Source organism: Phacochoerus africanus, chromosome 3, assembly GCF_016906955.1.
Source record: "Phacochoerus africanus isolate WHEZ1 chromosome 3, ROS_Pafr_v1, whole genome shotgun sequence".
NCBI classification, from domain to species: Eukaryota; Metazoa; Chordata; class Mammalia; order Artiodactyla; family Suidae; genus Phacochoerus; species Phacochoerus africanus.
The window spans coordinates 78,565,431-78,579,861 of NC_062546.1; the positions used below are offsets into that span (position 1 = coordinate 78,565,431).

Sequence of the window (14,431 nt, forward strand, 5' to 3'; positions counted from 1 at the left end):
TTGGTACAACCACTATGGAAAGAGTATGGAGATTCCTCAGAACACTCAAAATAGAATTACTGTATGATCCAGCAAGCCCATCCTGGGCATATATCCAGACAAAAGTATACTTCAGAAAGATATATACACCCCTATGTTCATTGCAGCATTATTCACAATAACCAAGGCATGGAAACAATATAAATATCCATTGATAGATGAATATATGTACTTTATCTTAAGACATGGTACATATATATACAATGGAACGCTATTCAGGCATAAAAATAATGAAATAATGCCATTAACAGCAACATGGACGCAACTAGAGATTATTATACTAAGTGAAGTCAGAAAGACAAAGACAAATATCATATGATATCCTTATATGTGGAAGCTAAAATACTGCACAATTAACCTCTCTACAAAACAGAAACAGACTCACAGACATGGAGAACAGACTTGTGGTTGCCAAGGGGGAGGTGGGGGGATGGATTGGGAGTTTGGGGTTAGCAGATACAAAAAGTATTAAAAGAATAGATATACAACAAAGTCCTACTGGTTGGCACAGGAAATTATATTCAGTATCCTGAGATAAACCATAATGTAAAAGAATAGAAAAAATTATGTATACACATAGCTGAGTCATTGTGTTATATAGCAGAAAGTAACACATTATAAATAAATTATATTTCAATTTAAAAAATACTTAAAAACGAGAGATCCTAGGGTGTCTCTGCTTTTTTTTTTTTTTTTTTTTTTTTAGGGCCACACCTGCAGCATATGGAAGTTCCCAAGGTAGGGGTTGAATAAGAGCTGTAGCTGCCAGCCACAGCCACAGAAACACAGGATCCAACCCACATCTGTGATCTATGCCACAGCTCATGGCAATACCAGATCCTAAACCCACAGAGCAGGGCCAGGGATAGAACTTGCATCCCCATGGATACTAGTTGGGTTATTATCACTGAGCCACAATAGGTACTTCTGGGAGTCTCTGATAACCTTCTACTACTGGTGGGTAGGGAGGTTGAGGTGGAAATTAATATGAAATGAACACCCATGCTGTATCAGGTACAGTGCTAGACACCTGTGTAACTTCATAGAATTTACTCCTCAGACCTAAAACAAAGCCTCTAATGTGCATAAAATCCATTTTAGAGATAAAGGAACTGAGATTCAGAATAATTTTCCTAAAGAGCTTTAATTCAAACTTGGACTTACCCAACTTTAAAGTTGATGCCCAACTGGAAACTATTCTGTGCTACCAATCAGAATATTTGAGAAATTGGTATAGGTCAATCTCTGAAATCTTGGTTCTGAGATTTACCATTTGGTTTCATGAGGTGCTTTGCAGGCTCTCAATTATGCAGGCAATGGCATGTTGTTATTATTGGACATTGTGATTTCCCCATTTTCATTGTGAGTGATGCTCATTGTGGAAGTAAATTTAAATTTCCTTAGCTAAATTTTCCTAACATTATTTCCTGAGTACTGCTGTCAGATCTGTCTTCTCCATGATTTTAAAGCTGAGGACACAGATAAGCACTTTTTCCATGCTATATCCTGTCTTGACTCCTCAAACAATCTCAACTAAGGCAGAGAATCATCAAGCACCCCAGCACACCCATTTGTGAGTAGCTCAGAAATAACCCCATATCCTAGTGCCAGTGGTCCAGGCTAAGAACTTCTAACAAACTTCTTCCAAATATCTTTGGTGATCAGGAGTTCCCACCGTGGCACAGCAGAAACAAATCTGACTAGGAACTGTGAGGTTGCAGGTTCGATCCCTGGCCTTGCTCAGTGGATTAAGGATCCGGCATTGCCATGAGCTGTGGTGTAGGTCACAGACGCAACTTGGATCCCGCATTGCTGTGGCTGTGGCATAGGCTGGCAGCTACAGCTCCGATTAGACCCCTAGCCTGGGAACCTCCATATGCCATAATGTGGCCCTGAAAAGACAAAAACAAAAAAACAAAAACAAATATCTTTGGTGATCAGATCCAGGTCTTTTAAGCTCATCTCCCCCTGGATTCCAAGAATCCTCCAACTTGCAATTCTTCTTCCCTACTCCTCCCCTACTTACTGACTAGCCATAAAGCAGGATTTTTCCATAGGTCCCCACCCAAATGCCTGACATTTACCTCATGATAAACTGTAAATCTCTTTCAGGACCAGAATCCTATCCTAAACTGCAGCTCTGTGCTTTCCTGGTACACTCTCCTTGTTATCTTTCCATGGACCAATATCTTGATTCCTACTTTAGTTTGATGGCTGGAGTGCCACCTCTGTTGCCATTTGCCTAGCGTGTGACTATCAGTTGCCTTCTGTATTCCTTGCCATTGTGCCTTACTTACCTGGGAAATGTTGCTGTCAACCACTATCTGTTCACCAAAGATTTATACGCCCTTTCTTCCATGGGGGCAGTTTCCTCTATAATACTGTTGCTAAGAAATAACCCGCCATCTAGAAACTACATTTCCTGCTTGGCCATCTTGTACTGAGCTAGAGAAACGGTATCAAATTTTATCCAGTAGAATATATATAGCAGAAATGAAAAAAAAAAAAAGGAGTCTCCATTGTGGCTCAGTAGGTTACCAACCAACTAGTATCCATGAGGGCACAGGTTCAATCCCTTGCCTTCCTCAATGTGTTAAGGATGCAGTGTTGCTGTGAGCTGTGGTGATGGTTGCAGATGTGGCTCAGATCTGGCATTGCTGTGGTTGTGGTATAGTTCCCTAGCTTGGGAACTTACATATGCCATGGGTGCAGCCCTAAAAAAGAAAGAAAAAAAAAAAGAAAGAAAGAGAGAAAAAAAAAGAAAGAAAGAAAAGAGATGTATGGAACTTCCAACCTGTCCATAAAAACCTCCATAGGACCAGCTGGACATCACCCTCCAGAGAAATATATGTTAAGGTGGTAAAGCCTCCATCAACACAGCCTCTTGTGTCCTTGATCGCCTGTGTAAAGCAGAAACTCCCCCTCCCTTTACGTAAGTGAAAAATTAGTCTCTAATCTATGATATTAAGCTGCTATGATGGGGGAGAGTACCTGCTAGAGGAGCCAGCTTTACTTATTGAATACATACTTCTGAAAAACCACAGAGGCCAACAAATTTTGAATTGGTTAAACTTGGGACCTTTTGAATAAACACTGTTCCCCAGGGCCAGGGGCCCCTCCAGAATTTTCCAGTGTTACCCAGCCAGTTCTTTACTCTCTGCTTAGTCATGAAAGACTGATATGAGGCCAGGCTCATGTTGCATCCAGCTGGCTAACATACCTTACGTCCACTTGTCAGGCTATCACACGTAGAAAGATGTTTAAAAACTAAGTAGTGGGAACAAACACAGGAAATCCAAATACCTCCATGGCCACAAGTCTGCGAGCATGCTGTCCAGGCTGTCCACCCAGAGAGCTGACAGTTGACCATGCATTCCACCAGGCAGGGAGCACTCATCCTCTGAGGTTTTTCCAGGTTATGCTGCAGGTGGGAAGGAAATATGAATGTACTGGAGAATTCACATCAACCTCAAGTCAATCTGCTATCTTTTGATGGGATAATCATCTTTATTCTTTGATCATAATCATTCTACATTTTCGTAGGGAAAAATACCCTTGCTTATATAAACTGGTGGCAAGCCTAGCAAATGATGGTCCTTATTTCATGAAATAGAAACTTGCCAACCCAATTTTCTTTTCACGAAAGCCCCAACTTAAGAAGAGACCTGCAGTTAAGGTACAGGGAAAATCAGGCAATTATGTGATGCAGAGATCTCTCCTATCACTCAGCCAGCAAGGAACCAGGAGGATACCGCAGTGCTAAATTCAGGCACCTTGCACTTCTGGATGGGTCAATAGTATACAGAGAGCTCAAACTAACAGCTACCTAGCCTTAAAAATAAATAGAAAAAGGATAAAACCCAAATCAGCAACCCATCTAAAGTTCATTAAAAAAGACCAGCTATGCTAAAATATAACCATGGTCTTAAGAAAGAAATTGATGATTTAAAAAAAAAAATCAGGAGTTCCCACTGTGGCTCAGCAGGTTAAGAACCCAACTAGTACCCATAAGGATGCAGGTTCGATCCCCAGCCCCACTCATTGGGTTAAGGATCTGGTATTGCTGTGAGCTGTGGTGTAGATCACAAATGCAGCTCAAATCTGGTATTCCTGTGGCTATGGTGTAGGCCAGCAGCTGCCGCTCTAATTTGACTCTAGCCTGGGATCTCCCATATGCCACAGGTGTGCTCCTCCAAAAAAAATTTTTTTCAAAAGAAAAGATTTCTTTTTTTCTTGTCCTCTTTGAAACCCACATCTAGGCAAAATGACATATTTTCTAACAGCTAAGGTTGAAGAGGTCTCAGTAAAAGAGTATATAAGCCAAGAAACACAGAAAGAATGACAAAAATTTTTGCTTTAGGAATCACCCACTGTGCTTGAAGAAAATGCTGACATTCAACACATGTAAAATGAATGATTACAGCATGATTGCTTACTAAGTGAGCAAAATAGAAATTACTACATGGGATCTATGATCCATTCAAGAGATAATGGGTTTTCTATTAGGGCTAATAATTTGGGATTTCAAACTAACATTCTTTAAATATTTGTTGGACATATGATATTTGGAAAGCATATAAACTTGTTTATATATTAATGAATGATTTATATAATTCTTGGTATCAAAAGAGAAGATTTATTATGTACGCTAAATGTAAGATTTTCACTTATTTGAAGTTGTTGTAGACTGGTGATTTCTTTTTCCTGAAGCAGACAATGTATTGAGAGGGAGATGAAATGAAACAAAATGTTAAAATAAATTACTGACAGAAGTTCCCGTCATGGCTCAGCGGAAACGAATCTGACTAGTATGCATGAGGACGCAGGTTCCATTGCTGGTCTCGCTCGTGGGTTAAGGATCTGGCATTGCCGTGAGCCACAGTGTAGGTCACAGACATGGCTCGGATCTGGTGTTGCTGTGGCTGTGGTGTAAGCCGGCGGCTATAGTTCTGATTGGACACCTGGCCTGGGAACCTCCATGTGCTGCAGGTGCAGCCCTAAAAAGATTACATAAATAAATACATACATACATACATAAATAACACTTGGTAGATAGAACTTTGCCCTGTATCAACCAGTCTCCAAATTTCATTAAATGGGACATTTAATTTCAGATGATCTAGGGTCAAGGTTGATATTGGTCTTTGGTAATCCTGCTGGTTTAAAGAGCTTACTGAGACAATGCTTAACAGGGATGAATCAGGATAGGTGAGGAAGGGTTTGTTCTGATTTTAATTTCTACTTGTGGACTCCACTTACTTAAGAAGAAATGGGACAGTTTTTATTTTGCCAGTTTGTTAAATAAGTTTCTGTGGAATCCTGAGTTATCTGGCTCCACATATTTTCAATTGTTCCAAATTTTGCTTAGTGAGATTCTTATAATATGATAGAATATGATCATCTTTATTTTTGTTAAAATGCCTGTATAGTGTGTTTCACTATATGTTGGGAAGGAAGTGCCAACTTTTTTGGAACAGGTTTAATTACAGCTTTTGTCCAAACTCCATATATTTTGTCATAGAGAGAAAAAAAAGGAGCAATAAAATTACAAAAATTCAAAATCCACTAGTTTTAAATTTGGTAGGGAAAGTTTTTAACTTACTTTGAGACAAAAAATACAACTGTGCTTATTATCTAGCAATCACTTACTAAGCAAATTAGCAGAGTATTCTAATAACAAGTGTCAGTGTTCATGTTATATACAAGAGACAGTGTTTACTATATAAGCAAATGTATCACCTGCCCAATACAAGAAGTCACATCTAAAGATTAGGGTCACCTGATGTGAATACTTTCTTGGTAACCAAGTCATCTAAACAGGTTCTTTAAAAAAAAATGAAAAAATGTTTTTCCTTCTTTTATTTACTTTTAGGGCCACACCTGTGGCATATGCAGGTTTCCAGGCTAGGGGTCAAATTGGAGCTGTAGCTATAGGCCTATACCACAGCCACAGCAACATGGGATCCCAGCAGCATATGTGACCCACACCTGTGACCTACACCGCAGCTTGCAGCAATGAAATGACACAGGATCCTTAACCCATTGAGCAAGGCCAGGGATCAAATCCACATCCTCATGGAGACTATGTCAGGTTCTTAACCCACTGAGCCACAGAACTTCACAGAAAATATTTTTTTAATGAACCCATTTCCCCAGTGTAAAATTCCCTGGTTATTTTAACTAAGTTCCAACTGGTGAGGCAGAACTGTCTGATACTAGTATCTCTTACTGTAACTGAATCTAGGCTATAATGAGAGGAAAGCATTATGTCATTCATATCAAGCACTGGGGAGGTTGCAGGCTAATAGTAAGAAAAACACAGCCATGGGTGTGGGACACAAATATAAGTAAATCACCTGCTTGCATTGGTCCATGCCAACGGGCTTGCCATCACTGCGCACACAGCTCAGAAGGCGGGTCCTGATGCCTTGCCCACAGGTTGCATTTTCGCTCAGCTGGCATGCGCTCCACTCTACAGGCATAGGATCAGCACACTGAATTTCCAAAGTATGGCCGTTTTGAGCAAACTACAATATACCTTTGATTGTCTGTACTGATAGAGAAGGATAGCGTGCACAGAATCCTAAAACAATTTCCAAAAGGCTTCAAAAGACAGCATGCAATTCTTTTATTGCAAAACAAAAAAATCAATCAGACAACCCAATAAAAATGAGTTCCTCCTAAGTTTGCTTTCTTGAGATCAAAAGCCAAATGGCTTTTAGAAACCATCTCACAGTTGGCTGGGGTAGGAAAAGAAAAATACTAAGCAGGATGACAAAAGAATCATCTCTTTACTGAGGATAATTGAGAGGAAGAGAGAAAAAAAACCAGAAATGATACTAGTCTTTGAAGAGGCTTTCAAGGAATAAATATAACTATCTAAACCATTTGGTCTGTTTGGTACAGTGGAGCCAAGAGAGGTACCTCAGAAATAAAAAACCAGATATAGGGACCACTACAGAAACTCTAATTTAAATAAAATTATTCTCTCATGAGAGAAAGTTTTGTAGATCTGGCTAGTTTGTATTATAAACTAGACACTGGGACTTAGAATAAATTATCCCATAACTGATTCTTTTTAAAAAAGTCTTATTTTTGTGTGGGTAGAAAAAAAAGAAAAGATCCTTGATCATACACAGTGAGAACCTCTTTAAGGAGTGTTTTCATATTTGATAGATGATATAAGAGTTTAATAGGAAGAGCTAACCCATGTAGAGTAAATTCAGCATTTTAAAGACATGTTTGTCTGGTAAAGCAAATTTTATTGTATTTCTGCAAAATTACTATGAACACTAATGATTTGAAGCATCTTTAGCTAAAGAAAAAAGGGCAAATATACCACGTCAACTTTCACCTATGAAGACAAGCAGACAGCATCATAGAATTCTCAAGGAGGTGTTCCAAAAGAGAAATTTCAGTATTTCTGCTGTGACCTCAGGGGGGAATTGGTTTCAGAAAAAGGCTATTGCTTTGCTTGTACAGGCATGTGGTGGCTTGGTCATCAGTGCTGAATTAAGTGCTGAATTCAGTGCTGACATTGAACATGGTTCCACATTTCATGGCATTCTGTGTATCTACTGCTGGTGCAGGGAATGGCAAGTGGCAGATCAATGGAACTACATGGTCCTTCGGTTTTAGACACTGAGTACTCTGGTACCTAGGGAAATCCTGAATAAGGAAGCTTTTGTGATTTTTCAGTGCCCCTAAGACATCCCTGTCTAGTCAGGCAGACCATTCATCCTTAGTGAGCCACACAGAGCAAGTACATTGCAAGCTAGCATTTCTTGAATAATAAAAGCCATGAAAGAGCTCAAATTTTATAACAGCATTATTACATCTTTGTGGATTTCAGCCATACCTGTTAGATTGTACTGGAACTGGAAGCAGTTTTCATTGAGGAGGCAGGGCCGCACCTGCGAGTCTTCTGCGCATGTCCTTGAACTCAGTGAGGGCCGTAGCAGATGGCGGGTTCTTCTCTGCATTGTGTGTGGATCACATGACTATGAAAGTCAAAGAGCATTCAGAGTTAGAAAGGATCCCGAGTTTGTTGATAAGTTCTATGTGATTATCTGTATATAAGTAGGCATGGATACAATAGCTACAGGGCAGACACTATTAAAAGTATGAAACATAATATTTAGAAAATAAAACTATTATGTGATTCAGTATATATCATTTTGGGATTTTTCACCTGACAACTCTTTCTTGTTCTATGTTATGACAAAGCCTACATTTCTATCTCCCATGTATAATTAGGCACACAGAGGCTATTTCCATCAATTAAATACACTCTGTGCTCTCAAATCCGTCAGCCATGTAGCAAAAGATGAATGCATTTGAATGTTTCAATGAATGAAAAAAGGAAAACAAAGTCCCTTGTGCCTGCAGACAGTCTCACCAATAGAAATAATCACACAGGGAGTTCACCTATAGCACAGTTGGGTAAGGAGCCAGCATTGTCACTGCAGTGGCTTGGATTGCTGCTATGGTATGAGTTTGATTCCTGGCCACAGAACTTCCACATGCCATAGGCATGGCCAAAGGAAAAAACAAAATCACACAGAATATTTTAATAAGAAAAATAAAAAAAATGGAATTTACTGGGTCACTTTGCTATACATCAGAAAATGACAGAACATTGTAAATCAAATATACTTTAATTTTAAGTTTTTTTTAAAAACACAACAAATAGGTTGAGAGAGGGATGATGAAATCAATATTGCCATATACCAAAACTTTCTTCTTCTTTGGAAAACCCTCTGATCCACGGAAGATGAGCCACTGTGTGCTGTCACCAAAAAAATGTACACATATGAACTTAAAAGATCTCTTACAAAAATCATTTTACCCATGAGTCCACAAGTCCTCAACTCATAGAACCCTCTGGAGCCAGGTAAACCTGCCTGCCACCTGTCATCCATCTACTCTACCCACATAGAACTTTCAAAATCTCCCCCAACTGGAACAATCTCCTTTTATGTGTCCTAAATCTTATCCTTCCTCTTCTTCAAAACACTAATCAATGCTTCATCATTGACAGTATTTCTTTTAATAATGACAAATTCTTCTCTTCCTTCCTAAGCAACCTTCCACCCAGGCTCAAGAATTACTCTACAAGACTTGATTCTAAATATATACACATATGGTATACCTGCCCTTATATGATCATTATTTCTTTATTACCCATCTCCTTCCTTTCCTTATAAAACTCTCTGAGTGTGTTATAGATCATGGTTTCTACTTCTCATGTCACTCCCTGAACATCTTGGTATATATTTTACACAGTGGTTGTTCAACTTAATACCATTAAATATATGGTATTAAACAACAATATAACCCCAGAACCAAAAATCTAGAAGCAAGTAGATGTTTACACTTTAGGAAAAATAAATGTCTCTGAACTAAGGTTACCAAAGCATTGTTTTCATGTTTGAGATGTTTCATTTATTTGTTCTTTTTTGTTGTTGTTGTTGTCTTTTTAGGGCCGCACCCATGGCATATGGAGGTTTCCAGACTAGGGGTTGAATCAGAGCTGTAGCTGCCGGCCTTTGCCACAGCCACAGCAACGTGGGATCCAAGCTGCATCTGTGATCTACATCACAGCTCATGCCAATGCCAGATCCTTAACCCAGTGAGTGAGGCCAGGGATTGAACTCACTTCCTCATGGGTGCTAGTCGAGTTCATTAACCACTGAGCCATGATGGAAAATCTTATTTATTCATTTTAACTTGTCATATTGAAGTGAGAAAAAAGACTGTAAACTTAATATTAGCTATTAATCAAAATGGATTAGAGGGCCTCACTGAAACATGCAAAAAATACCACAAAATTGTCTTCTAAAGTTAGATGTTTAGAACCTCTGGAACACATTGACTATTTACATGACTTTATAGTTGATAATCTGTCAATACTTGTAAAGTAATTTTATGTTTTAACTGTATTGAAGTGTCTCCAGATGATCAAGAAGGGTCATTGAAATCAGGTAATAATTCATAATTATCTGCAAAGAATCCCATGCTAAATGCTGACCAATAACTTATTACTAGTTCACCAATTTGACTTTTGTTCTCATGAGAGAGAATAAGAACTTAAATGATTTACCAATGAAAGCAAATACAAGTGTCTTAAAAGCTACTCCTGATTAGTGTTCTACTACTTTTCTACCTTATAAAAATCAATTAATGTTTGAACCAAGTGAGCATATTCAAGGATTTAGATCTTCTTTGTCTAAACCATCAAATAAAGCAAAAGAAAAAATAACACACACACAAATATGCAAAACAAATCAAATTACTTTTTAAACTTAAACAATTCATTTTATATTTTGTAACTTAATTCTTCATCCAAACCTGGATAAGAAAGGGGTTTGAAGATAGGGGCATAATTTGATAGGCTTTAAGAATACCCTCCCTCATACCATACACACTATCAATCTCTAAGTCTGCTGGATATGCTTTTAAGATGATACCCTCTGCCTGTTATTCATAACCTTGTAGACTTTCATAACCACTTTCTAGAAATTAGTATATTGAAAACCAACACTGCAGCTAACCCTCTTACTATTTCTATCCACAGAAATAGGCAAAGAGGGGAAGGAAGGTGACTGAAATCTACAAACACAATCCAACCTAAACTCAGGTGATGTTGTACATTCCACCTTATAAAAATTGTCCTAGCACTCTAACAAGTGGTAGATGAGTTGGTGTTTCTCTTTACTCCTTTCTCTCTGTTAGTTATTTATAGGAGGTTCATAAAATAATGAAGAGATCACCAGGAAAAGGAGGGTAAGCTAAGGCGGAAAAAAAAGAATAGAAAAGGAGGCTTACATCTAGAAGACTTCTTTTAGAAGACTTCTTTACTGGATCAAGACTCTTCAAATATAAAAAGTCTGGATCTCCTCTCCCCTTAGAATATTTATACAAAGACATACTGTCAAACTCCTAAGCAGAGACGTGAGGAAGGGATGTGTGGATAACTAACCCAATTTTGGACCAGTCTCATTATAAAGAATAAGGTTATATAGCTAAAGTTTATTTACTAGGGAAGGAGATGACAAATAAGAACCAATAGTCTCTGGTGCCTAAGCCCCTTTATGAGACTAGATTTTGAACTTTGAAAACCAGCACTTACCTTAAAGTTAAGCCCTTCATCATGACCTTCTGCCCTCATACATTTTGTTCCCCCTAGCAATAAGGCTTTACCCCTGGGCCTGACCTCAACATCTGAATTCTATCAAAACTGAATCAGATATTCCCTCTGAGAGCCTCCAGGGACTCCTTGCACTCTTATAAATGGAATCACCTTGTCTAGTAAACATTTCCACTGCACTCATATTATGTGTGCATTGCCCCCATGGGCTTTGTGGAGATATCATATCTTAATTACCTTAGACCTTCAGAACTTTTATCTCTGACATATAATAGGTAAATAATAAATATTTGTTAGTGTAGTATAATTTGGTTCTTTCTGGGCAATAAGACTGGGCAATTTTTATAAGCTGCCATTAGCAGATAAAAGGTCAATCCAAAACTATGATCACACTTCCTAAATGTAAGGGTTTCTACAGGTCTGTATGATATGATAAAAAGAAAATACATGATTTCTGTGGTGGCCTAGAGATTAAGGAACTTCCTCATGCCACGTGCATGGCCAAAAAAAAAAAAAAATGGAGAGAGAATACAATATTTTCTCTACCTCTTCTATAAAATCTAGATATTTCACAAAATAATAGAATCTATCATTAAATAACTAAATTATATCAGTAAATGAGTTTTAATTTACCCATATAAAAATAACAGATAATTTAGATAATAAAGTTTAAATAAATACAACTAGGAATGTGTAATTTGTATCATTTGATATTTTTCTAACACTGAACTATTAACACTGACAGTTTAACAAAACCTGGTCTAAATCCAGGTATTTGTGAATTAAATCACTCTGTAAATTTCTTGTTTGGAGATAGCCATTAGTTCCCAAGGCCTGAATTTGTCAGCTCCCCTCAGATACAGAAACCCAAGGCTTTTACTCTGTTACAGGGCATTTCTGATAATTCTTCAATGGTCTCTCCTTCATTTAGCTGATGAGCACTATTGTCAATACCTCTACTGTCTATATTGCAAGAGGCAAAAACAAACAAACAAACAAACAAACAAAAAACCCACCAAAAACCTCCCAATTTATGGGAAAGGCAAGTACAGAGGAACATGGTAAACCTCACTGTGGGGATGCACTTTACTAGGCAGACTGGGGAATTCAACAGGAAAGATGACCTGTTTTCCTTACCAATAAATTGCTAGGAAGAAAAAAACAAAAGTGAAAGAAGAAGCCAGATGTATATTAAAAACACATATATTAAAGATGTATATTAAAAATGGGCAGAACTAAGCTATAATGAATGGCCCACTCAGATTATAGATCTAAAGCAAAAGTAAGAATAAGGTTGTCACTGAAGTCTGTACAATTTACCTTGGAGGGAAATGAGGAGGTTATAAGCTGTGAAGCTCTTTGTGAGTAAATGGCAAGTTTCCATCTCCTAATCTGGGTGGCTTCTTCAGGAATGTTTGCCTGTTAATTAAATTGGACAAACTGTTTTATGTGTTTTCTGTATTTGCGTTAAATTAGGAAGACTTTTAAAAGTTTAGAAAATATCTCTCCTAACGTCCTTGGAAAATTAGGTATCTTTTCCTTATAGGATTTGACAGTCTTGTGATAGCAGTCTTTCCCAAAATACATTGCTTTCTACAATGTGTTAATAGGTGCCAAGAAAGAAAAGAGTTTTGTAGATGCATTTAGGAAATATTGAACTAAACAGTGATAAAGAAGGATTTCTGTAATAGATCTTTACTATGTCTTTACAGAGTGTGCTTTAAATCATTAAGTTCATTATCTTATTTCTTCTAGGTCACAGGAGTAGACTATATATCCTAGCCTTTTTTGCAGGTGAGGGTGACCATATAACTTAATTTTGGTAAATGAAAGGTAAGTAAGAGGCCACGTGTGACTCTACTTTTCACCCTAAAGCCTTCTACATGATCTTCACCCTCCCCACTGAGCTGGAATGGTGATAACTGGAATGACTTTGAAAGACAAGATTGAAGATGGCAGATGCTCCATTAGCCTTGGTCCCCAGATGATTGTATGGAGCAGAGAGTGTCATTTTCCCACTGGGAAATCCCACTTAGGACTGTTTTCAGGGAGATATATTGAATTATGTTCCATTTGAACAATTAAAATGGGTTATTTGGGAGGTTTTTTGTGAATTACCTATTATTATATCATACATTGTGAGTCTCTAAGAGTTTCAAACTTGTACATATCAATTCAGCATTCCATAACACATTCTGGAAAATGTAGGCTTGCAGATTTAAAGACATAAATGAATGGAAAATTCTTTGTAAATTACACAATTATTAATTTATTATCTCTGTGAATCAACTGTTCTCCCTAAGAACTCTTCTAGTAAGGTTTCCACTCACTTTAAACAAATAGTTTTTTGAGAATACATTAAATGCAAGTCACTGTACCAATGAATAAAACATCATCTCAGAGAGGATTTTCTTTTTATGCCTTGGATTTCCAAGAGATCATACCTTGTCTCTCCCAAACACTTAGTTACATTTTAAAGGAACATGTTAATGTTTTAGAAGTTTAGTGTTATTTTATCCTTCCTATAAAACAAAGGTGTTTATACTAAATTTTCCTCTGAGGAAGTTAAGTTTAATTTACTAATTTGTGTGTGTTGAAAAATAAAGTGGCAGGTGAGTGAGATTGATCTAGGTCATCTAAGGAAGTTTTTTTTTTTTTTTTCCCAAACTTCAAGTTATGACATATTAGTGTGTTGTGAATACTATTAATAACTAATACTTTTATAATACTTACTATATGCTGGTCTCTGTTCTAAATTATTTAACTCACTTCACCTTCATAATAGCCTTGTAAGGTAGATATATTATTTCCTCCATTTTATCAGCAGCACAGAGAAGTTAAATAATTTCATCAATATCACACAGTTAGGAAAGGGAAGAGCTAAGACTTCAATCCAATTCAGTCCAATACTATAATCCCTAGAATGTGTTCTCAATTTGGTGGGTGAAAATCAGCACTTTTAAACTGATAAACCATAACATGGAAAGTGTTTGTCATATATTTAAGGTGAGAATTATTTCATAAAACTCTTATTTATGAGATATATGTGCATGTATGTATGTATATATATAAAAGTAAGTGATGATGTGTGTAGTCATTTGTGATATAAAATACTTTTTAAAAATTTTTTATTATAGTTGATTTACAATATTCCTTCAGTTCCTGCAGTGCAGCAAAGTGACACAGTCATACATATAAATACATTCTCTTTTTTTTTATACTATCTTCCATTATGTTCTAACC

The 14,431-nt window shown here is 37.2% G+C and overlaps 1 protein-coding gene across 1 annotated transcript in view; it reads right to left on the reverse strand.

The window, feature by feature from the left end:
• The window catches only part of THSD7B (thrombospondin type 1 domain containing 7B), an 832,155-nt gene that overhangs the window by 42,769 nt on the left and 774,955 nt on the right, over positions 1-14,431 (reverse strand). Inside the window, exons 18-20 of the mRNA XM_047772023.1 lie at positions 7,898-8,039; positions 6,396-6,511; positions 3,343-3,460 (exon numbers count right to left, since the gene is read on the reverse strand). Of these exons, the coding sequence (XP_047627979.1) occupies positions 3,343-3,460; positions 6,396-6,511; positions 7,898-8,039 (376 nt within the window). The remainder of the gene's footprint in view (positions 1-3,342; positions 3,461-6,395; positions 6,512-7,897; positions 8,040-14,431) is intronic.